Below are 25,776 nucleotides of genomic sequence, written 5' to 3'. Positions count from 1 at the left end.
CTTGGCTTTAAATGTATTATCAGAATTGAAATTAATTATTACGAGCACTTGAAGTAATAATGATTACTAATAATTATCAGTATTACCTCAGAGCACAAAAATAACTGTGGGTTTGTATTAACCTACTGACCCCATGAATTTCGTACATTTCTAACTTTACAAAGTATGATTTACAATATTACATGATTATCTACTTGATAATAACTTTTGTAAAAGAAAGAATCTATAATAATAAATAATCTTCAACTAATTTGGTCATATAAGTAAATTTTTATTGAATTTACTTATATTCAAAATAAAGAAAGTGTATATACAGACTGTACAAATTTTGCAATAACTTGGAAGAAAATAAGATGAAAAAAATGCAAAGTATATTATTTCATCACTTACACGATTAAGAATTATTTTACAAGGAAGGCTACTAGGTTAGAAAATATTTATGAGGAAAGCGCGAGTTAATACGATGACATTCTATATATGTATATAGAAATAAAATATTTCTTGTTTATAAAGTAAACAAAATTAAAATTATGATTGGCACAGCACAAAAAATGGAAAATATTGAAATGATAATAGATTTTTTCTATGAGGTGAATCAAAAAGATGATAAGACATAAAAGCTTACAAATTACAATTAAATAAAAAAAGATGACAGACCTATTACTCTGTCGAATTGATTTTTTTTGTCCAAGTAATCAGAAGATAAAAATCAGAATTTCATTTTCGAGACGTCATCCGTTAATTCACGTTCTTATTCACTTACTTAATAAGAGATTATTAATTAGTAATTATACATCATTAATCATGAATTATACAATAATCATAAAAATCTTACTCTATAATTTTCACAAGTATTCTGAAATTAATTTTACACACGAATTATCAAATCACGTTATTAACTTGTGTTTAGGCATAAAAATTAAATTTTCAACGCCATCGCTTTACTGTACCACGTATCCGCATATTAGCGTACAACGATACACTTGAGAATGGATGCCATTGTCACACTGGAAGAAATAATACACAAAACTCTTTCCTCTCCCAAAGGAGTTTATAGATACTCAGAGTTTTATGTTAAACGTCCGATCAACACACTCAAGGACGATGGCAAATTAAAATTCACTAGGAATTGGCATTTGGAGGCGGTGGTGGCCTCCGATCATATTCTCGTCTGTAGTCTTTATTTGGCCTCCAATCACTCGGATATCCGCCATCACCAAGATAGCCTCTACTGCCTCCACTTCGAAAATGACTCGGTGGAATATCTCCTGATAAATAACTTCCAGGACCTCCGTTTCCACCTCCACCATAGCCACCTGGACCACCGTAACCGTAGTGTCCACCACCTGGTGGACCTGGTGGGGGATATCTATAGTAATCACTAAAAAATTAAACGATATAATTAATAAATATAAATACCCAGATAATTTTTTATTTGAGGTTATGAATGGAAAGAAAATGATGGCTATAACAGAAAATATAGAGAAAGGTTAGATTAGAAGTTAAAAATTAATTCTTTTTAATAAAATTTATACTTATGTGATAACCTACCCTCTTTTGTTGCTGTCATTATTCAAGTGCATGCCACGATCTCGGTCTCGATCTCTATCCCTATCTCTGTCTCGCTCTCGATCTCGATGATATCCACCACCAGGTATCCGTCCATAGGAGTCAAATCTGTCTCGTTTGTGATCACTAAATCTTAAATAAAAAAAAAGATCATTTTCAATATCAATTATAAGTATTTAAAAGAAAGATAAAAAAATATTTGTTAAATAGCTATTTACCTATTGTCACGCATGTCTCTAACATCTCGGGACGGTATCCAGTGATCATCATCTCGACTTTGTCCACTGTAGTGTCCACCAATACCATATCCACCACTATCCCTTCTAATCCTCTCATCTTTTGCACTACTCATAAGTCGATCCATATTTCTGTCATGAATTCTATCTCGATCTCGATCACGATCTCTTTCTCTGTCACGTTTGACATCTTTATTATGTTTATCCTTTGGTTCTTTATGATGTCTGCTTGACATATCACTACTGTTCATTGTTGAATTGAGTGATGATCCAAGTGGTGTTGTCATATTCATCATTCCCATATTAGCTCCCGACATTCCACCGCCGCCGCTGTTATTAGTAGCACTACTATTTGCTACCAAATGTTTTTTCATAGGTGGTATACTACTATTAGAATTTTCTTCACTATCGTCTAATCTACGTTTACTTGATGAGCGAGGATCTTTTCCACTACTTGTACTACTATTAACATCCATTGAATAATAATGTTTATCATGTGATTTATCTGAATGCCTCTGTTGATGTTTGTTGGATTCTTCTTTTTTCTCTGGACTGGAAAATGCAGTCATGCTAATACTATTACCATCTTCACCACTATTTTTCGTACGCATAGCATGTTTATAAATCTTATAAAGTTTTTTAGCATCAAACTCGGTAAATTTAGAAACAAAATACCATAAGTTACTGCGCCATTCTTTTATTTTCTCTGGATCTTTGTACTCAGACAAGCAAGTATTGATTTGATTGCCTATTTGTACAAGACATTGTCGAGTGTGAGCAACTTGTTCGGCTTCACTCAATGTTTGGTCGGGCCTGTCAAGAGCTTTCAAAGCTTTCTTGACAGGTCGCATTTTTTCTTTACATTCATTGAATATAGAAGGATCTAAGTCTCCAAGGACATCAAGAGCTCGTGGTTCACTATTTGCTGTATAATGCATCGGTACATCTGCCTGTTTATTATTCTTTTTATTTTTCTTATTACTTTCCTTTTTCTCCTTTTTTAATTTTTTCTCTTTCTTTTTATTATCTTCTGCATTAACGACTGCCGTGACTCCACTACTTCCACTGCCTTCTTCTTTTACCTCTTTCTTTCCACTTATAGCACTACCACTATCAACTTCTTCCTTTTTATGTGCTGTTGTAGTCGATGATACTGAATGTTTATCGATTTTGAATTTCGGTTTTTTATTTTCTTCTCCTGAAGTATTATCATTATCATCAATTATCTCTTTCGTAATTGCTGTCTTGATTTCTTTAGGCTTCCGTGGCTTTCTCATTCTGGTTACACCCTGTTTCGAGTCAATTTGTCTTTTCAATATTTTCAAAAGATATTCTGCTCGAGCATTAAGCTGTTTAACTTGAGGCTTTGTTTCGTCTTGTGAAAGTATTTTATCTCCAAGTTTCAGACTAGCGTCCATTTTAATAGTTTCCCAAGAACCCATTCCATGAGTATATATTCCACGCAAGAGTCGTGAATCATCTTCCAAATTCCAGTCACAGTCAAAGTTTGCTGGCTTTAATTTAATGTCAAGATGCCATGTTGATCGTTGTTCTGGATCTGATGGAAGAATTTGATCTAATGGTTCAAGCTCTTTTTCAGCAGCTGATAATGACTTGGCATTCACTATTACACCTGCTAATTTAAATGTTGGACCTCTACCTCGTTTACGTCCCTTATTGCTACCTTCTTTCTTCTTTACCTCTTCTTCAGCTGTTATTTTATTCTCTTTAGCAGTATTTTCAAATTCTGTAATACAAATATCACACCTAGATTTCAATTGTTCTCCCAAATATCGTAATTCAGCCATTGGCTTTTCTTGTAATTCAGCATCAGTAGCAATAGCATCAAGTCGTTTTAAAGGAGCAGGGAATTTCTTATAGCTCTTAATAAATCTTCGAATCTCATTGTCAGTAAAACTCTTAATTGATTCTCGAGGTAACATTCTCGGTCTACCTCTCTTTTTTGGTCGCTGCTGTTCATCATCAGTACCATCTCCATCTTCATCATCATCATCATCTTCACTATCACCTGAATCATCTTCACCACCTCCAGCATCATCACTATCATCAGTTTGAACTTTTCTCCGTTTTCTTCGCCGTTCTTTCCTTCTTTCTTCTTGTTGAGCTGCATTTATTTGCTGGAGAGTCTTTCGACTTCGTGGGGGTAGATAAAGATCTTCCATTTCTTTAGATTTTTCTTCTTCTTCAACTTTTTTGCGGAAATTTTCAGGTATTATTTCAGCCCAATCTTTGTTACTTTCATCATCGTTTTCATTAGATTGAATGGCAAGATTAGGCTCTGATTCTGCTTCGTCAAATGCAGCAAAACTAGCTACTTTAAATGCTGATAATAATTCGTCACCTACCGTTGCAGGTGCTTCATCACGTGTTTCAGCACGTCTTAATATTTCATCAATATCGCATGTAGGTTCTTCATCACCTTCTTCTTTATCGTCTTTAAACAATTCTTCAGCGCCAAATTTCAAAATGGCATTAAGATCTTCTTTATTAAATGGATTACTGTTATTGCCCGATGCTTTTTTGTCTAAAACTGTACGACCAGTCGTATCCATCCGTTGTATAACAAGATGATCCAATACCATCTTTTGTTTTGCTCGTTCAACAATTTCTTCTTCAACAGAATTTTTCGTAACCAGCCGATAAATGTTAACTTGATTTTTTTGTCCAATACGATGTGCTCTTGCTTGTGCTTGTAGGTCATTTTGAGGATTCCAATCTGAGTCGAAAATTATTACAGTATCAGCGGTAGCTAAATTAATACCAAGTCCACCAGCACGTGTTGATAGAAGGAAGCAAAAATCTGTGGAGCCTTCAGCATTAAAATGATCTAACGCCTGTTTTCTTAATTCTCCTTTAATACTTCCATCAAGACGTTGAAAAGGAAAATGACGTTTTTGTAAATATTCACCTAAAATATCTAACATTCGAACCATCTGACTGAAAATTAATACTCTATGACCTGTTTCACGAAGACGAATTAGTAATTTATCAAGAAGAACTAATTTGCCTGAGCCACGTATTAATTGCCTTAAATATTCTTCATTATCTTCTCCTCTCATTCTTTCTTCCATTGGTCTTGTTAAAAACGCATGATTACAACATTTTTTTAATTCAATTACTATATTAATAAAAGACATAGTTGATCCTTTAACACCTTTGCGCAAAGCATTGTAATTCTTGGTTAATATCCATTTATAGTACTGCTTTTGTAAAGATGTCATTTCAACTCGCAATATTTGTTCCACTTTAGCTGGCAATGATTTTTCTACATCTTTTTTTACGCGTCTCAAAATAAACGGTTCCAATTGTTTATGTAACTTAGAATAACCCTTTTGCGCTGCATGTTCATGCTCTTTTTCAAATTCTTCCCAAGTTGTGAATTTATTAGGCATAATAAAATGCAAAAGTGCCCACAATTCTTTTAAACTATTTTGTAATGGCGTACCTGTTATCAGAAGTCTATGATTTGTATGAAATTCAGTAAGAGCTTTATACAATAGAGAATCGTCATTTTTTAAACGATGTGCTTCATCAACTAATAGCACAGCCCAATTTATGACTCCCAAAAAAGCTTTATCTTTTAATACGATTTCATAGGTTGTTAGTATTGCATTAAATTTTAATCTCTTTGAATGACTGTAACACCATTCATATTCCCGTATCTGAAATGAAAAATTAATTAATTCAAATTTAACATGCTATTAAAAATTAATTTTTTCTTATTTAATTATCAACTTAATACTTACAACATTACGAGAAGTAACGTCACCTAAATAAGTGACAAAATTGATGTCTGGTGCCCATTGTGCTATTTCTCTTTGCCAGGAAGTCATCGTCGATAATGGTACAACTAATAAAAATGGCCCATGTAATTGATGAGTATAAAATAAGTAATATAGGAAGCATATAGTTTGAATTGTTTTTCCTAATCCCATTTCATCGGCTAAAATTACACTATAACAAATAACAATAATTAGATAAATAAATAAGTTATTTCTTGTTTAACTTCGTGAGAAATTCAATATCGTTTTATATTTAATTATACCTATTTTCCTTGCACCAAGAGTGAATCATCCAATTCAATCCGTCCATTTGATAATCTCGTAAAGTTAACTCTTTTTCATTATTTCCACCCATATACTCTGGCTGTTCTTTAACTTGATGAAACTTTGGTCGGATTTTCAAGACTTTACAGTGCTTACTAGGCGTTCTCTTTGAATCTTCTCGATCGCGAAATTCTTTTATCTTTTCTGGCCATTTTTTTATAATAAGTGCTCCATCTTCCCATGTTGATTCTGCATATGGTAAACTCTCCCATTTGCAATAATAATCGGGATGTTCTGAATCTGGTTTCTTGTACTCCGAAATAATTCTTTCAACATTGTTATAACTTTTCAGTAGTTCCTGTTGTAACTCTAGTTGGCATTCAAAATAATCAATATCTTCAGGACCTGCATATTCCCTCCAATATTTTATTTCTTTTTCTCGTTTAATGAAGTTTTCTAATTTTTTTAAACCCTTCACTTTCTGTGCCTTCAAGGATTCTTCAGATTCCCATGTGTTATGTATATAAGACCAACCTTTCCATTTAATCAGGTACTGTATTTCATTTTCATCTTTATTATTACTCAACTCCTGTGGTACGTTTTCATTACCTTCAACATTACCACTAGGATCACCATTTTCTTCAACAGCATAAACAGTAGTGATATTGCCTGTTACTAAAAAAAAATGTATGTAATTAAGACGCATTTCTTCACTAATAACTAGATTTAATACAATCATTATTTAAAGAATAACTATTAAAATAATGATGAACTGTAGTATGATGAGAGAATAATTAAAAATAATTTTAAAAACTAAAGTGTGCCACATGCTTACTTACCACCTTTTTTCCCTTTTCTCTGAGCTAAAACACGTTCTATAGTCTCTGCATTATCTGATTCTGCTAATTGAGATGTGCCTGTAGTATTAGTGGCTTCATCAACTTCCACCAAATCTTCACTGTCTGTACCTTCTTCACTTTGCTCTTTATAACTTACTGTCGTCCCAGCTCGTCTTGTTACAAGTCTAGAAATTTTTTTATTTTTATTTTTTGCTCCAATATTGCTTACATATATATATATATATATATATATATAGATAATTGAATATAAACCTTCGATTATCATCGCTATCAAAAGATGAGTTGTCAGATGATTCAGATATACGTCTCTTCCTCCTGTTGGAACGTACATTTTCTTTAGCTTTTTGAGCTGCACGACGATTAATGGATTTACTAGGGGGTGGTTGTGGTCTCCGATTTTCAAAATTCTCTGAATCTGAATCTGAGCTATCGGAGTTCCACGAATTTTGAGAACTATTAAAAAAAAAGAAATAAACAAAATAGAAATAAACAAATAAAGAAAATAATCAGCTATTTTTTTTTATGACAAGGAATGAATTTTAACGTAAAAAAAAATAATAAATAATAATCTTCAAGGAGTGGTGCAAGTGATTACGAACCTTTTCTTCTGTAATTTTTTACGGCCATCACTATCACTTTCACGACGATTTGATGTTTGACGAAGCCTTTCTGGTTCTTTTCTGGATCTTGCTGATCTTCTGATTCCATAGATATCAGGATTTTCATCCCATTCACGACTACTAGAGTCGTGCCTATTATTATGCCTATTATGCTTTGTTTCTGTGCTGTGATTTTTGCTTAAGTGATGGTGGTAACTATCGTTTTGTGGTGCAGAAGACGGTGCATCTGATTTTTCAGATTTATCAGAATCTGAATGTACTGAAGATGCTGCTGCAACTGCTGAATCAGATCCACTCGAAGAACCGGCACTGGAGTCGCTATAAATCGCCATTAAGCAATTTTATGAATTGTGTAATAATTTATTATAATTATAGAGTTTTTGATATTTTCTATTATTTATCCAAGTAATTTAAAAAAATTGAATTAACTGAATAATTAATCAACAAGAAAACGAATAAAATGTAAATCAGTTTTCAATTGAATAAGAATTCGACAAATATTGTTTCAGAAACATACGTCGAATTACATAATAATCAATATAAAAGAATTGTATGAATCGATGTTTCATTATTATAATTCGTAAGAGACAATAGAAAAGAGGTACAATTGTGCTTGTTGGATTGTAAAAGTGAATGTGTAAAAATGATTTAAGATGTCAACATTTCTAACATGATTATTAAATCTCCTTACCTATCATCACTTTCTGATCCGGAATTACTTCCTGCAGATGAACTGCTATCACTTTTACTTTCATTGTCAGAATCTGATGCTGACTCTTTGTCAGACTCGGATTCGATAATTTTCTGAAATATATAAAAAAGAACACAAAAGGTAATATTTAATATTATTTATTTTTATATTATTCAAGCACGTTGTTGATATTGTTTGGAATAATTTTTTCTCCACAGAAGTTCTTCAATTAAATATTTCATAAAATTAAAAATAGAACCACAACTTGATGTAAACTGTAATTACATAACCGTATAATTAAATATTATACAAATCAACTGTTAGAATAAACAAGGGAAAATGATTTCTTTGTAATAATTTGAATTATCAGAATTAAATGTGTTAAAATAAAAAGACAGGACATGAAGAATACAAAGTTCATTCTGTATAAAGGCAATCTGTATTTTTGTAATGTTTATATTATACATAAACATAATCTTACAACTATCATTGAACATCAAAATAATTGTAAATAATACGAATTTAATATTATATTTATTAGGTACAGCTGTTACACAATTTATTTCACTATTCACAATTTTTTGCCACAATATACTATTTATTTATCATTCATTTCTTGTAAAATTTTGTTACATTTAGAGGTAATGGATGAAATATCAAAAATATTCATTTGAATAATAGTAATAATTGTTGGAGGTATTTTTTTAATGAAGAAATTGAAATGATCACTCATGATAAATTACATAAATCTGCTGATTCTAATTTAATGATGATTATCACTTTCCAATTATTATACTATGTTGAATTACCTATGATTTAGTTGGCCACAAATGTTTTTAAACTGGCGAATTCTAATGAAATAAATTACTAAGTAAAATGTTAATATTTTGTACGGAAAAAACTATTTTATTTTTCCATAATTGTAAGACGTAAAATAATTAAATTATACTGATGTAAAAACGAAAATATATGCAAAGATACACTGTAAAATAAAAAAACAACAATGGCTATGTAGGAAGTGATATTATGAAAAATATTTAAGCTTAAATTATGAAAATGGGTCTATCACAAAATCTGAAATACTTAAATGAAAAAATTGAAGGAGAGTATAAAGAACATAATTGTAGGAAGAATTGAGTGGAACAAAGATCTTTTCAGTAAAAAATAACAATTTGAATTGATGTAAACAAACTTATAGGTTATTACAAGTATGAAAAATGAATAAAATTCATGTAAAACTGAGGCCAAAGAGCACAAGGTATCTTAGGCCTAGACAGCCTGGGGACCCCGCCCAATCATTTAAAATTATTCTAAACACATAATTATTGTTTATAATTATTTTACAAAGCTTTTATTGTATTTAGAGAGATCCAAAACACATACGGCAACGTGAATTTCGCTTATTCCAAACAACACCCTCAACATTTTTTTTATAAATTTTATATTCCATCGATCGAGCATAATTAATTTTATATAAAAATGTATAAATTTAATAAAAAGAATATTCAATATTTGAGAAAAATGAGAAAATTTGCATCTCCCGAGCACTCACCTGCATCGTCCCCCACAGTTTACGCGTCTCACCCCGAGGCTTAAATATCAGCACTAATTTTTACAATCCAACTTTGAGTTTATGATTAATCGAACAATCATATACGCGTTCACAATATTCAACGATCATTAATTTGTAAACTTATAACATCGTACAAAAATATCCAATTTTCACGTACTATATGGTCGCGGGCCTAAGCTCCGCCGCCATTTTGTGGATTCATTCGTTCGTTCGCCCTCCTCGGCCGCCATTCTGTCGTGTTCGTTGTTCTCTACCATCTCCCATCGTGCAATGCGAGCGCATGCGCACACGTACTTTTCAATACATGTAGTGCTATCTTTCTCTCATCCACCTTGTTTCCACAATCAACATATTTCAATACTTGCTTTTTAATATAAAATCGTTTATATCAATCCTATTATATCTTAATCTCTTTACAAAATCCCGACCGTTTCATAGAGACAAAAAACAATTTTTAATTCCGTTCGAAAAGAGCAAGTTTAAAGAACATTTTCATGAAATTAATGCCCATCATACAGAAATTAAATTACAAATCGACTTCCGTTTAAATATCAATGTTTGTAAATTTCATTATTATTTTAGCATGAATTAATTTATCTTGATAAGATATTGCGCGCGCGCGAAATACATGTTGGAATAGCAAAATTCACGTTACCTTTACAACATAATATAATTTAATATCTCTCTTTTTCTTATTCTTTCTAAATTGCAAACTCTTCACCTCTTCAAGCAGCTATATTTCATCTCTCTCACTCATTTGCTTAAAATAGTGTTGTCAATGAAAAACGGCAAGTTACCATTTTGACTTCCACGTTTTACATTACCCAGAAGTCACTGCTCTAGTCTTATATATATGTATATTATGACTATTTTTAAATATAATGAACAATTATATTTTATATCAATGCAAATAAAAATATTAATCAATAGTCCATTTTACTCTTGATATTAATAAACAATTTCATTGAAATCTCATTTAGGTAAAATTCATCTTAAAAATTAAAACTATGCAATTATCTATAGAAAAATTTAACGTAAACAATTATACATTTTTTGTTATGTTTAAATATATGATTAAACAACTTTCGGCTATGAAGTCAATAATTTATGCACTTAATAGTCAAGATAATTGTAAAAACTTTTCAATCTTTAATCGAAAACACTCATCACACAATTACCATGGAAATTAAATTTTATAAAATGAATTATTATCGATAAAAATTAGCTTACATAATAAAAGCAACGATTATCAAACACTTCTCAAGTCTGGTTGGTGTCCTTAGATGATTTTTGGAGACAATCTTGTGTGTACTGTGATTTTTACACAAAGAAAGGTGTGGCCATAGTAACATATTTAGTTTATACCGAGCAGAAATACATATACTGACCAGCCGTTTCATGCAAACGCACCACAAGTTATAACATTTAAACAGTAATAAGTAATGAGATAAACCCAGAAATATCACTAATGCGAATAGAGAATTATTTTGTTACGTAGAAATTAGCATTACTTTTATTTTATTTACAAATATAGAAAACTGTTTGATAGTTAATATCAATTTTATAATATGTAACAATAAAAAGTAATGATAGAACACGAATATCAACTATGCCAAAGGCCATCGCGTTCTATCAATTCACGGAACAAGTTCAGAAAAAGAAATATATTTTATTTTTATAGAATAGTTTTCTATGTATCTACAATGTAGATTCTACATCTATGGTCGTGCCCTATAACACATCGTTATTATGCTTGTACGTTCGTTCTAATGTACGACACTGCCGCGAACGCATGCGTAACTTGATGAGAAGGAATTGTAATAAAATGATGGTCCGAGAAACTCAATTGTTGACTAATAAACGAATTCAGTTGTTTGATAAATGATATATCCAAAAATTTAATATGAACAATTTACATAAACTCACTTTTTAATTTCAGTAGATTAATTAATCAGTATCAGGAACATCGGTTGAACCAGTAGAATTCATCTCATCACTCTTTGCATCTTCTTGTCCCTCAAAAGCTTTTTGTTTGGATTTAGCATCTGGTACCCAGAGTCCACTGTCAATGCACCGTTTCATATGATATTTAGCCTCTTCTTCTGGCATTGCAGCTATTGTCTGTTGTAGTAAAGGAATATCTTGCGTTTCGAAACACTTTTGTAAAGGCTATAAAGAATAACAATTAATTAAGAATATGAATATTTTTTCGTTTTGTTAAATATATATTCTTCTATTTTTAATTTACCTCCGGTAAACTTTCAAAAACTTCTACAGGATCGAGTCCCCCTGGTCCAAGCCGTTGTTTTCGTTCCTGTTCTTCAGCCTCTTTTAGAGCTTCTTCCACTTTCTCTGCTGCTCTTTTGCGAATTCGCTGTTTAAATGCCTCAAGTTCATCATCAAATGATTTTTTATACTCTACATCGGCTACTTGGATCCTGCTGAAGAATGATCCCACACAAGCTCTTGGATCAACATCTAATTGTTTCGATAATTCTAGAATGTATTGCATACATATACACTGGTGCGCAACGTGCTCCATTAACGTGTGTTTCTGAAATAAATAAATAACATTTATAAATATTTGTGGAAAGGATAAAGTTTTTAATAAATATCAAATGATTCATAAATTAATATTTACCTCCTCCATTTCTAGATTTATACACCATATTACTAAGTAATTTGCAGTATTGTCACAAACTAAATGAGGATTTTCTAATAAATATTGTTTACTATCATCATATCTTCTTAACATTCCAAATTTCTTCAAAGATTTTTCATTAGCTTTAACAAAATCTTTCATTTTTTGTTCTCGAACCTCATCTGGTAAATTTGAATCATCATCTTGTCTACGTGGTTTTGTGTTGATAACTGTTTTGGTAAACCCAGCATGCCCAATTGTATCAACGTTCCATGGTGTTAATTTTTCTTTTTTCTTCAATTCTTCTTCTCTGGCTTTAACTTTCTTTAGCTCTTCTAACTCTAATTCTTGAAGTGTTTTTCTTAAAACATTTAGGTCTGAAGTGTTTGGTTGTTCTTTTTCTAAGGTTGCAATTTTCTGTTTAGTCTCTTCAAGTTTCTTCAATGTTCTGTTTATTTAGAGAATAATAAATTTATTTAATTAATCAAGAATTTGATAAAGAGTAACAGATAATGTTGTTAACTTTTGATTACAGGATATTCAATTGTAATACATACTCAGCCTTCATTCTTTCGAATTCTTCTTGTTCCTTTTTACGTTCTTCCATTCTTTCTAATCGGGCTTGATGCCTCCATCGGAATAATGATGGGGTATCAATGTTTGGATGAGTATCATCTTCATCATCTGAAATCTGGAGAATGAAAAACGTTTTAAAATTTACTTATCGTAATAGACTTTCAAACAAATTAAGTAAAAATAAATAATACATAGCACAATAAAACAAGTTATATTATGATAAATTTAATTTCACACACCATATTTGTATTACATTGTATAAATAATTTATCTGTCAAGTTTGAACATTCCAGAACATTCTCGATATTCTATGTACTATTCCATAATTAGTGAATAAGAGTTTATAGAATTTACATACCTCAATATCTTTCCATTTGCTGTAATCAACCATTTTAATAGTTGACTATTTTAATCTGAGTAACAAGTAATTTTATCTAAATTGATTTTTAATTAAAATATTGTCTAAAATACTCTGACAAAGATGCTTTAGGTATTACTTCGCTACAAATTCACTTCATTGAACAAATATACATAAGCGGCTTATTGTTTGCTTTGAACAGAAATTACGCAAAAGTTAAGTTTTTCGACCTCAAGTTCGTGATTTTCCAGTTCTTTTTTTATTTCTGACGTAAAAATTAAGAGGGCTCTGTCTATTTCATCTTGCAATTTACCTCAGCGCTCCAAGCGGTCACTCCGACAATCCGTGAACTAAATAAGTTGATTCAGCGATTAGCAAGCGATCACAACAAGATTCTATAGTTGTAGCGAATAAAGTATATTTCCTGCTTTTGTACAAACAAGTTTATTAGAATATTCATTAAAACTTCGTTACAATGTTCAATAAAAATTTATTACAATTGATTAAAACTAACATAAAATCTACCGTATATATTACCATATATATTATCTACCATATACATTAGCTAATTTCATTAGCTTTGGATCGTATGGGTAGCGATATGCTTTGAAATTTCCTATCTTCTTCCCCTTTAAATAATTAAACCGTAAAAAGCACTTACGGCAATGATAAGACGGATCATGAGGTATTCTAGGATTATCATATACTATCCACTGTGCTGATCTTTCCAGACACATATTACATGAAGGAACTTTAACAGGTTTTGATCGATGTATTCTTGGATAGTTAGATATTGCCAAGTCATCATCAGATGCTACCAATCTATCAACATGTTTTAATAATATTAACTTATTTGCCGTTTAAATTTATATTATTATAAAATATTACCTTGCATCGCTGATAACTATCAAGTGCTCACAGTTACCCTGATGTTGATAGACCCAAGGATATCCAAACCTTACGGTTAACGAATCTACGCGAGTTTCTTCCATTTTTGCTATGTAAAAAGGACCTAAATTACGTGTTTTTGCCCATTCTCGGATGGGAAGACTATTGTCTTTATTCTTTGGATCTCTCATATCATTATAAAAAGTATTTTCAATATAGAAAAAACCAGATTTATAGATGTCCTGCAACAAAACAATTACTATGTATTAAACGATATTTTATAAGGTATTATGCACAAATATATTATGTATTAGAAGATACTTTGTTAGTCACTTCAACAATAGTATTTGGATGTTCACTACTCTCTTTTGTTACTGATAAGTCTGAAAGACATTGAATTTTATCACGAAGTTCAGCTAATGTTTGACGACCTAACATAGCTATTACATGAGCTAAACGTATTTTTGTATGTCTTGAGCGACTATCTTCTGACTTAGCTGAAAATGGTTTGTAAACTCGGATGAATATCAGTATATCTTCCCCAGGTTTAGCTTTTGGGCCTTTTGTTTTTGGTTTAGGATAATTCTGAAATACATAGTAGATATAATTGATGGTTAATGATTTTTGATGACATACAATATTTTCTTTCTAAAGTAATTTATAAAAATTAAGAAAAAGTTAAAAAATACAAACCACAATCTGTTCGTTTATATATTTCAAAGATGCGTTATATAGGTGACTATCATATTCTTCATACTTTTTCTTCAAATCTAACAATGTTTGCAATTTTACACCTTCAGGGATTTTAACATCCTTAGGTACAATTGATCGTCGATTATCATGAAATGCTTTGATTCCTTCATCATTCAAAAGATCAATCCTTTTAAAAAAAATAATACATCCCATAATTATAACAATCCAATATTAAGTTACATTATAATTACATACCTGCAATCTTCAGCCAATTGTTCTAATTCTTCTAATGGTAATGGAATATTTACAGTATTAGGAGCTTCATTTCCATCGTGACAATTAAATTTGTAATTTAGTAAATTCGCATAGTCTTCAAAATGTTTTTTTATATTCAATTTCTCACTGGAATTGGCATTGAATGACGTATAAACAGATTCCATAATAATTAAAAAAATTATATAAGTATTTGGAATGAATGAATAAATTAATCTTCTTTTTATAAATCTATTATCTTTTTTGTCTCAAGTAGCCCTCTTTGAAAGGGAAAATGTCAACATTGTGGTTAAAATAGCAATCCAATATGGCGTTCTTCAATTTCGTATGACCCAGAGAAGAGAGACCAGTATAGAAGTCCAATGCTGTGTTAAAAATCCGGACGAAGTTTCGGTCAACATGTCGGTAATCTCAGGTCACAACATAAAAGTTTCTGTGAACCCATCGAGCGATGGCGCTGCAACGGTTTATTTCAGCCACGCCCCTTAATCTAAGAGAGAAAAGAGATAAGATTTGTGTTCTCTTTTACTCTCATTACAAGAATCCTAAGCCAGTTTATTTTCAAGCACAAATTTTTAAATAGAAAAGGTCCAGCACTGTTCGTAACATACATAGAAGCTATAAAACCAATTTGATATTCTTGTAACAGCTCAGAGGTAACACGCTTGACTACAGAAACGTCTCTCTGGTCTCTTTTCTCTGGTATGGCTGATGATTGTCATTTTTCCAAGTAGAAACAAGAAAATTCTCGGGAGGGAAAATTCCCAAAAAAGTTCTTTGAGAAACTCAAAATTATTTTTGTTCATGTATTCTAACTTAATTAAACAATAAATAAACATTATTGATGTTAATTATCCTCCTTTGTGTGTCAGAATACATATCTCATTAGCCGTAATCTGATCTCGTATGATTTCATTTACCTACTCTTGGTAAAATAGAAATTTAACAGTTGTATTGCTGATAAATGTCGATAATTATATTATTCAACAATGGCTGTCAGCTGTTGAAATCAGCAGAGACCAATACTTGTCTCTGCTAAAATCAGTCAAAATATTATCACTTCTAAGTATGGTTGTTTTGTGGTATTTAGAAATGATTATTCGTCGTAAATAATAAGTAGAATAAGTAATTATTTTAACAATAAATCATGATAACGCCTGACTATTTTATAATCATATTTTTATCAACAATTGCTGTGATTTTAGTTGTTTTTGAAAGGTTAGTTTCGATTTATATAATAATCAACAAACAATAATGAATTTCTACTATTCTCAATTTGAATAACGATTACTAATAATGAGAAGATATTTAGTTTCTGCATTGTTATTGATGTTCCAGCTACATTTGCTCATTTTTTATCTGTGGACTCTACATTGTTGGTCGTTTTTGGACAGATGAATTAATTTCATTCGTAAGAACGTTCTTAATACGAAATAAACAACAATACATTAATAAATTAATTAATAATGAAGCTTGTAAAGTATGCCGTGGAGATGATTGCAATCGACATCGACCGTCTATTTACAACACTCAAGTAAAAATTCCAAAAGATCTCGATGCTGCACTTCATAATGTAAAGTAGAATATTTGTACAGAATCTATTAAATATTTATCAATTGTTGAATAGAGACTAAAAATTAATATACACATACATGTTTTAGCTTTTAGAGAATGTTTTACAAACCTACGTTACTTCTTGGTATGCAAACGTATCAGCAGATGATGCATTCCTTCACCAACTACGGCTTGCAACTACAATAGCTATCAGAAATCTTACTGCACGACTTTTGCGTGTAAAAATATCTCAATTGATTTTTGATAATTTAATTCCAATTGCTTTACAACATGCTCAAGATTGGCAAGTCTTGGCTGAACAAGCTACAAAAAAAGGTGGAAATCCAGATGATTTTGCAGTTGATTACTTAGGACATAGAATTCATCCTGCAGCTTATTCTAGAGAGGAAGAAATGAGTTATTTGCGTGGATTAGTTACTGGAGTGCTACCGCATTTATTACCAAGTACTTATATCTCTACTAATAACAAGGTTCTGTTACGTGAAATTTTAGCCAATTGGGTTCTTTTACCTGCAATGGATGCACTAGCAGATCCAGACAATATTAATTTTTTAATTAAATTGGGTACTCAATGTGAGGGTTTTTTATCACAAGATATGGATTCAGTAAATGTTCCAATTCTACAAGCGTGGGTTACTCCTGTTGTAACAATTCAACCATTTAATGACCCATTAAAACCGTCTTTGGAACAAGTACTAAATGATCCTCAGCTTCTTTATTTATTTATGCAACACATTAAAGAAACAGGACCTGTAAATTTGTTACAATTTTGTTTAGATATTGGTAAGAGTTTATTAATGAAATATAATATTACAAATTCTATGCAATCATTTTTTTAAAACAAAATTTTATTTTTTTTTTATTAGATGATCTTAGTAAACGAATGCTCAATCCAGAAATGACAAAAGAAATGGAAGAAAATTTATTCATTGATGCTCAAAATATTTATTCAACATATTTAGATCCAGAAGGTAGTGAATATGTTTATTTACCGTGGCATATATCCCAAGGAATGCAGCAAATACTTAAAGGCGGATCAAGTAAAATTCAGGAATTAAGAACATCAAGACCATTATATGAAGCTCATCAAGAAGCTCATGCTCTTCTTGAAACTATTTGTCTACCCTCATTCCATCACAGTTACGAGTTGTACAAACTATTATGTGGCTCACCGGTCTCAAGTAATTTCACAAAAACCTCTACCCAATCTGGTATGTCCGGAGGAGCTGGGATGGGAACTCGATTAAGTAATCAACTTGGGAAGATTCGAGGAGCTCTTCGTGCAACTCCTGTTGATGGTGCAACTTTTGAAACTCCAGATGTTTTCCAAGCGGAAGAGGTCGATTGTACACCAAGAACTTATCAGGATATGAATTTTTCTTCTGATAAGTGCAACAGGGATTTAACAGCTTGGCGAGTGACTGTTCCTCATGTTGATGGAGGAGGAAGCTATCCTTTATATATGGTAGCCATTCATAGTGTTGCTGAAAATAAATCCTGGTACTTAGAGAATTATTAATTATTCCTGTCAAGCTTTTCTTCTTTCTTATCTTTTACTACTGAGTACTGATAGAGATTTTATTTTTTTTTATCTTTCAGTACTAATTAAACATTATTCCTTTATTTTATACATTTAATTAAATTATTAAAATAGATCTCATACTTTTTTAGGACAATTTTAAGACGAGATCAAGATTTTTATACTCTTCGTGCCCGCTTGATGGAATTCCATGGTGATCGAGAGATGAATGATTCTCCTTTGCCTATACGTAAAAATCAGTATGTTTCTATAGCAGCAAACCGTCAACGATATGAAGAGTTTCTTCAAAAGTTGCTAGTTAAACCGACATTAAGAAGTAGTGAATTATTACATACTTTCCTAACTGTTCCGGATCTCAAACCATGTTTAACAAGTTATAGCACACCAGATATTGGCGTACTTTACCAAAGTGTTGCTCATAAATTACGAAAAGAGAAAGGTCAGCATCTTGATAAATTTATGAACACTTTCTTAGCGTCTACAAATGCAGAGAATGACCAAGTCAACTTGGGAGTAGACCCAATAAATGATAACCATTTTGTTGAATCTATGAAAAAGGGTAGAGATTTGATATCTGGTCCATTTAATAATAATTTAAATATCAATCCAAGTCTCAACTTACCGTACTGCGCACCAAAAAAACAACACGTTAAAGGAGCTTGTTTTTGCATTGCTGAAGCAGGTAAATTAAATTTATTACAGTCATAATTTGTAAAGGTTTAAAAAACTAATTTAATGATAAAGATCAAATTTGATTAAAAGAATTATGTTTTAATTACAGTGGACAGTTTGTTAAATGTTTCACCATCACTATCAACAATTCTTTGGTTAACTGCATCATTATCTTCTTCGAATATAGATCCAATTTGTAATAAATTTCTGGACGATACATTAGCCAAATTATTAAGTGGAGGTCGTGCTGCAATAGTAGTAAAACTTTTGCATAATACAATATTCAATTCGAAAGTATCGAAAAGGCCTCCATCTCCAGTAGTGAAAGATGAAGAACGGTATAAAAGTGCTAAAGAAGGGTTATATTCTATTTGTCCGAAATGGCTTATTGGTATACGGACTCGGTATTGGACTAAAATGATGGATTCACTTTTAGATCCATTACAAAATGCTCCTTTAAATAAACATCTTGCTTATATGCTAGTGGATCAACTGATTGTGTCACTTTTCCCTGAGTTATCAAACGGAAATTGATTATTAACAATAAAAAAATCGGTCGGTAAATAAAAATTATTAACGGTCAACTAACATTCCATAAATGAACTGTGAGTAAAAAGTTTCTATGAAGTTATTTAAATTATCCGTAAAAATTAAATAACGGATTTATTCAATTAAATTAAAGAAATTAATTATTGAATTTGTTATATCAACTTAAAGTTTTATAGCACACTGTTTTGTTGAATGTTCTATTAATTTTGTTATGAGAATGTGAGTTTCGATTTTTAAATCAAGACTGAAAAGAATGAAGACAAATTGAAAATTTGTTAATTATATCTTTATTTTTATTTTGTAATGTAGGTCGATATTATAAATTTTTCCAGCTATGTAATAATTTCATATGGATAATCTTTGTGATAAATTAAGAATATTTATAAAAATATTATAAGGAAAAAATTATTGAAGATTAAGTACAGGAATATACATACACTTTATTTTAAGAGCAATTTATTTACATCATTTATTACACTATCAGTATTATACATAATTCTATAAATAATAATACACTCCAAGAATAAATCGGAATTTAAGTGCAATTATATCTATATAAAAGAATCAGTCTTATAAAATTAAAATAAAATACACTTTCTTAATGATGGCTAATAATTTCAGTGCAATATAAATAATTATTTATCTTTATGTATAAATCAAGACTGTATAAAAACAGTATCATCACAATCACACATGACAGTAATTTTCAAATAACAAATGCATCGCTAAAACAGTCACCCTGAACGATTGAGTTAATTAAAAAATTAATTACAATTATCACTATGCTTTGTTAGAGTCACGAAATTGATTAGGTAATGAAGAATTACTACTACCTAATTCCAATTGAATTTGTTCTAATGATTTGCCTTTCGTTTCAGGAACAATAAAGAAAACAAATACAGTTGCTACTAAACAAATGATTGAGAAAATCCAGAACGTCCAATGTGCTCCAAGGGAAGTTTGAATATCATTGAAGAATTTCGTAACAACAAAAGCCATCAACCAGTTGAATAGACAGGCACTGCTTCCAGCAATCCCTTTTACTTGCGGAGCAAATATTTCACCCATCATCATCCATGGGATTGGCCCAAATCCAAGAGAGAACAAAATGAAAAATATACTCATTGAAACTAGCGGCAGCCATCCAATTGAACTAGCTGTTTCTTTGTTTGTTGCTTGGACATAGAAAAAAACTCCAACAGCCAGGGTTGTCAAAGTCATTGCCACACTAGACATCAAAAGCAATAGTCTTCTACCCAATCGATCAACAATTAAAGTGCTGATAAATACAGCAAAAACTTGCATAGCTCCCAAAATAATGGTAGAAATGTCAGGATCCAACGAGCTTCCTGATGATTCAAGGATAGGTCCTGCATTAAAAATCATGGCGTTAACTCCACTGAGCTGTTGGAAAAACATGAGGCCAAATGCAATAAATAAGCCTTTGAGAGCTGCTTTCGATCGAATAGCAGTAAAGAAAGATACTTGATCGCGACTTGATTCTGTCAACACTTCATTTTGAGCTTCTAATTCTGGTTCAATATTATAATGCGGACCTCTGAGCCATCGATAACTAGCTCTAGCAGCATCAATATCACCTTTCTTTAAATAATGTGTTGGAGTTTCTGGCATGAAGAAGAATATTACAAAAAAGATTAGTGGGACAGCTGCAGAAATTAATGATATCGTGAACATTTCCAGTACTGATCCTAATATGTAAGTTATAAGAATTCCAGTAGTTAACATGAGTTGAAAGTAGGACCCTAAGCTACCTCTGATTGAACTTTCAGCGATTTCACCAGTGTACATAGGAGCAGTAACGCAGAAAGCACCACCACTTATACCAAGAATATAACGGCCAATGTCGAACATAACTACGGAGTTGGCCAAGATGATAAGGATCCAACCAATAGTGAAAGGAGCGACTAATATTAACATAGCTCTTTTCCTTCCAATGATATCGGTTAAGATTCCAATTGGTACGCAGATTGTAGCTGCTCCTAAGTTGAATATTGATGAGATCCATGAAAATTCAGTTGGTGTGATGACTATGCCATACTGCTGAGCTAATTTGACTCCGTCTTTTCCACAAGGAGAGGACCAACCGAGTACCATTCCTGCAGCAAGAGCTCCTAATGTTGCTGCTAATCCAGCAATGTACTGAGTGACTTTCCTTCCTGATGTCTCATTGTCACTTGATCTTGATACCAGCGTCTGCTGTGATATTCCAATGTTCTTTTCCACCATTTTCCTTTCTTGTGGTGAGACAAGTAAAGGTGTTGTTTCACTTGGCTGTAGAAGAAAAAAAATAAGGTCAGTTACAGAAATATTTGAAAAAAATGTTTATATTATGATAAGGTGGATGATAAAAATTATTTCTAAGATGAATATTTGAATTATTCAAATAAAAGATTAAGTTCATTATTTATCATATAATATATATTATGGAAATTCATTAAAAATCAAAAATTAATATGAAAGATTTTGTTTCAATAAAATTATCTTTCATATATTGTATTCATTCAAGAAATAAATACTGATAGTGAAAAAATTAAAATTCAAATATTTTAAAATTTCGCGCGGTTAATTTTAATTGGCGCATTGGATTAAATTCATCCTCCAATAAAAACGCGGATTACTGACGCTACCCAACATTGTTGTTAAAACGCATTTAGACCGAAAAGAATGCATATCGGATCGGGCGTGGTGTATGTTTTTATTCTAAAAACTCGTTATTATCATAAATTTTAATGTTTTACGTACGTTAACATTGATTGATTGGCTCGGGCCTGCCATTGTATCATATATTTCATCCTCCATATTCACTACTTAAAATTTTTATAGAATCACAGCTAAATACAGCAATAACGGTAACAATACTCTCTCACTTTTCTTTTTAATTGCTTTAATTTTATTTACTTTCAACTATTTCTGTGCCACTTGTATTTGACTATTTTACAAGATACTAAAAAAATATAATCGAACTGGACCAAACCCAGAAAGATGTTCTACTCCATTCCATTTATAGAGAGGACGCAAAATTGATACAATTCACTACACCACGTGGCTTAAAGTCACTATGGCGCGCAAATATATTCACATTTACTTCATTTGAACAAGTTGATATTCGTTCAGCACATGTTTTTAATAAATTATTCAAATGATGCTTTCAGGTTGAGCTTTTGTAAGTCAATATTTAAATTTTTGGAAAGCACTTACTAGGCTTTACAAACGTAGGTATAAAAAGCCATCATTACAAAGGAATTTTCAACATTTCTTCGAAAATGGTCCATTATTGATCTTACCATTATGTAGGTTTATAAGTATATTTCAATTTTATTACCAACAGACCAAGTGACTTTATCGTAAAAATTACGAAAAATGTCTTGTTAAGCCGATAATACCACCGTTATTAAATGCAACTGCGATATTTGCTGTGTAAATTGGTTTCACTGACATCCAAAGGTTAAAACTAGATTATACTGTTTGATTGATGCAAAAATTTTTCTAATATGTCAATAGTTTCAACAAAAATATTTTCATTAGACAACTAATGAACAACGTAGCATACTTTGTAAATTTTCGATTAAAAATACTGGAAACTACGTTCATTCTAGAATATGTAGAGCTATAATTATATAGATATCAACAAGTGAAAGTGATTACAAATTGATAAAATCAAATCAAAACTACTTTTTCCAATCAGATTTATAGATTTTTTTCATGCAAAGTCGTCAAATACTGCAAACTTGTTTTTTATGATGATTTGAAATGTTCTTATTAATTTAAAAATCTATTATATAGAATTGTTCCAATTAATGTAAAAACTTACGTATTAATCCATTAGTTTATTTTTTGCAATTTATTTTATTCAGGACATCTCATGTTTGTACTATTTATTTTTATGACCTTCTTAATTCTGTTTTTTTTTCTTTTTTGTAACCGATCCAAGCTATTAATGTTTCCAATTTTCCCTTTTTAAATTAAGTTAATAGCACACTGGAATTTCATTATTTGCTTAAAGCATACGATATTATGTAAACATGTGAACTTTTTGTAATACTAACGATATTGAAATTGGTTAAGATAATTGTTAAGACAACGTAATAACATAATATTTATTATACTTAAATTGTTATTATTTGTAATTGTAACAGTATTGCGAATTGAGTGTTGTTTTATCATTAAACTGTCTCCGGAAAAATTAGTGACAAAAAAAAAATAAATGTCAAGGAGAAAAAAATGACTTTTGTGCAATTCATTTTGTGCTGCATCCGATTGCACAACAAATTAGACAAGTAAAATGAAACACAAATACCGGATGAGGTAGGACATTGTGAAGAAAAATCGTTAGAATATGTATTTAGATGTTCCGATATGATAAGAAAAATTAAAAAATTAGAAAAAAACACTAAAGAAAGAAACAAATGTTTAATACTGATCTCTCAATGAAGACATTAATCTAAAATCAATCAAATTTTTGACGTAATCTGATGAATCGATGTATAATAACGATTAGTGATCTTGAGAAAAAAATTTGGTACGAAGTGAAAATGACTGTTTTTATCATAATTGTCAGATGTTTAATCAAATATGATTATCAACTTTATGATGGGCAGAATAAGTATATGTTTTGCTCTCACTAAGAATGAGTAGTATTGTGAAAGTTCAATTGATATTTTTTTCGATAGAAAAATAGGTCAATCGATTTATTAAAAAAACGAATTAATGTGAGTAAGTTTCTTGATATCAGTCAAGATACTTCCTTTTTAGATAATTTCTACTATTTATCTAATTAGACGCACAAAAATAATTGCTTAATATATATCACATATTTGTGTTTTAATAATTATTATATCATTGGGAAATTCAGTTAATGATAAGAAATTGTTATCTAGCTAATATATTATTAATAATATTCATCGAAATGCTATTTACTCACTTAATCTTTATGTGTAGCAATATTGAAGCGTACAGTGTAGCAGACTATTAGTATTTAGATCATATTGTATTATTATTCATAACTTCCTACTGACTTCATTGCATTTACTTAATAGGTATTTTCACTTTGTTTAATTTTCTACCATCAAAAGTTTATATTTCAAGAAAGAGTAGTCATTTTCATGATTGCCATCAGATTGTTTTTTTTAAAATTGAAATAAATTTTCATTCAATGTTAGAAACATTTTCTCTCAGGAGTAAACGCGTCGTAAATTCATGATTGGAACTTAGAGTCACTGAGAGGAGAATGAAGAAAACAATAGAGAGAATAAGGGTGATGGTGGGCCACTTGCAAATCGATTCACTTCTTCCTTCGCTATGCGGCTGCGTTTATTCGTAATTCATGGTAAACATTCTGGCCAAGGATAGTCGAAGGGTCGGTGCAAAGCGAAGAAAGAATGGAGCGAATAATTGGATCGAGTGACGAGGGATGAAATGAAATAAAAAGAAAGCGAAAAAAAAATAACAAAAAAACATGAAATAAAAAAGTTAGAGGAAAAGGATATAAAATTGCTTGGGGGAAATGAGAAGGCAGAAGCTTTGGGACTCAAGTCAAGAAGTGGAACAGAAGATATAGAAAAGCAAAAAGAAAAAAATGTTAATTAATCGTACCCTGAAGAATTAAAGTTTCAGAGAAAGTTTCCTTGGGTACACAGACGATTGAGAGTTGGTTAATTGTTCAATTATACGTTTGATACGATGCTTCACTGATTGCTGCACTTTAACGATATACTGACGTGTGTTTGGAAGCTACCGTGGCTTTTAAATCAACGAATTCTCCCACTACAAATATACGCGCCATGAGAATTGCGAGTAGTGGAGTGGCAAGAAGGACTCTTTTCACAAATGCAAGATTCTTAATGTTAGAAAACTCTTAATTATTTAATAGATAATAGAACAATGCGATTATGATAGTCTTATCATATCTAAACGCGACTTGCAAAAAGATTAGTCTAGAAAAGGGAAACTTGGAAAAATCTTGAAAAACTTGAAGTTTTTTTTATCAATCAGAAGTGCGAAGCAAAGATTTCGAATTACGTAATTACTTTTGAAAAGTTGAGATTTCTTACTAATGAAACAATTATTTGATATCTCAGATTGATTTCTGATAACAGAAAAATGTTTGAATCAAGTTCAGTTGAAAAATTTTTTTATTACTTGAGTTGGAATTTTCTCTTATTTTATAAAAAAAAAAAAAACCATAAAACTTGCTATGAAATTAATATTATAATAACTAAAATAGAAATTATATATAGACAATTTTATTCTAGAGTGGCAGTTAAAAGTTTTTTATCAAAAAAATTTTCTCAAATAAAATTCATTTTAGTTGCTTGAAATATAAAATTATAGTTCAACTTGTAATGTCGAAATAAAACTATTTAAAGTAACGAATA

General features: G+C 30.8%; 5 protein-coding genes across 7 annotated transcripts; 1 reads left to right on the top strand and 4 right to left on the bottom strand.

Annotated features, from left to right (window-relative positions):
- Nucleotides 1-1,086: 1,086 nt before the first annotated feature.
- On the bottom strand, nt 1,087-10,952 carry Chd1 (chromodomain-helicase-DNA-binding protein 1). The gene is made up of 10 exons (XM_035092789.1): nt 9,596-10,952; nt 8,044-8,156; nt 7,332-7,670; nt 6,985-7,185; nt 6,712-6,896; nt 5,872-6,547; nt 5,573-5,780; nt 1,788-5,488; nt 1,552-1,701; nt 1,087-1,381 (listed from the first exon to the last, which is right to left on the bottom strand). Exons 1-10 carry the CDS (start codon nt 9,599-9,601, stop codon nt 1,123-1,125), a joined length of 5,838 nt encoding a protein of 1,945 aa, XP_034948680.1. The 5' UTR covers nt 9,602-10,952; the 3' UTR covers nt 1,087-1,122.
- A 154-nt stretch (nt 10,953-11,106) lies between these two features.
- Nucleotides 11,107-13,394, bottom strand: Cdc37 (cell division cycle protein 37). 2 transcript variants are annotated; one of them, XM_035092798.1, is made up of 6 exons: nt 13,192-13,394; nt 12,815-12,948; nt 12,258-12,705; nt 11,865-12,170; nt 11,543-11,785; nt 11,107-11,469 (listed from the first exon to the last, which is right to left on the bottom strand). In XM_035092798.1, exons 1-5 carry the CDS (start codon nt 13,222-13,224, stop codon nt 11,564-11,566), a joined length of 1,143 nt encoding a protein of 380 aa, XP_034948689.1. In that variant the 5' UTR covers nt 13,225-13,394; the 3' UTR covers nt 11,107-11,469; nt 11,543-11,563. The 2 variants fall into 2 exon arrangements, with proteins under 2 accessions (XP_034948689.1, XP_034948688.1); XM_035092797.1 differs by having other exon boundaries at nt 11,466-11,785.
- Nucleotides 13,395-13,657: 263 nt separating this feature from the next.
- On the bottom strand, nt 13,658-15,391 carry Pbp49 (proximal sequence element A Pbp49). The gene is made up of 5 exons (XM_035093295.1): nt 15,028-15,391; nt 14,773-14,959; nt 14,401-14,664; nt 14,080-14,321; nt 13,658-14,013 (listed from the first exon to the last, which is right to left on the bottom strand). The coding sequence occupies exons 1-5, from the start codon at nt 15,210-15,212 to the stop codon at nt 13,737-13,739; spliced, it is 1,155 nt and encodes a 384-aa protein (XP_034949186.1). The 5' UTR covers nt 15,213-15,391; the 3' UTR covers nt 13,658-13,736.
- Nucleotides 15,392-16,048: 657 nt separating this feature from the next.
- Nucleotides 16,049-19,826, top strand: LOC118073014 (sorting nexin-14-like). Its single transcript, XM_035093292.1, has 6 exons — nt 16,049-16,263; nt 16,384-16,618; nt 16,707-17,403; nt 17,487-18,120; nt 18,292-18,842; nt 18,942-19,826. The coding sequence occupies exons 1-6, from the start codon at nt 16,193-16,195 to the stop codon at nt 19,364-19,366; spliced, it is 2,613 nt and encodes an 870-aa protein (XP_034949183.1). The 5' UTR covers nt 16,049-16,192; the 3' UTR covers nt 19,367-19,826.
- A 170-nt stretch (nt 19,827-19,996) lies between these two features.
- On the bottom strand, nt 19,997-25,169 carry LOC118073015 (facilitated trehalose transporter Tret1-like). Of its 2 annotated transcripts, none has more exons than XM_035093294.1 (2): nt 24,995-25,169; nt 19,997-21,673 (listed from the first exon to the last, which is right to left on the bottom strand). In XM_035093294.1, exon 2 carries the CDS (start codon nt 21,626-21,628, stop codon nt 20,162-20,164), a length of 1,467 nt encoding a protein of 488 aa, XP_034949185.1. In that variant the 5' UTR covers nt 21,629-21,673; nt 24,995-25,169; the 3' UTR covers nt 19,997-20,161. The 2 variants fall into 2 exon arrangements, with proteins under 2 accessions (XP_034949185.1, XP_034949184.1); XM_035093293.1 differs by lacking the exon at nt 24,995-25,169 and adding an exon at nt 22,145-22,951.
- Between the last annotated feature and the right edge of the window lie 607 nt (nt 25,170-25,776).

This window comes from Chelonus insularis, unplaced genomic scaffold (genome assembly GCF_013357705.1).
Source record: "Chelonus insularis isolate UGA/USDA-ARS -01 unplaced genomic scaffold, ASM1335770v1 contig_94_pilon, whole genome shotgun sequence".
Classification (NCBI taxonomy): domain Eukaryota; kingdom Metazoa; phylum Arthropoda; class Insecta; order Hymenoptera; family Braconidae; genus Chelonus; species Chelonus insularis.
This window is presented reverse-complemented; position numbering and strand designations above follow the sequence as displayed.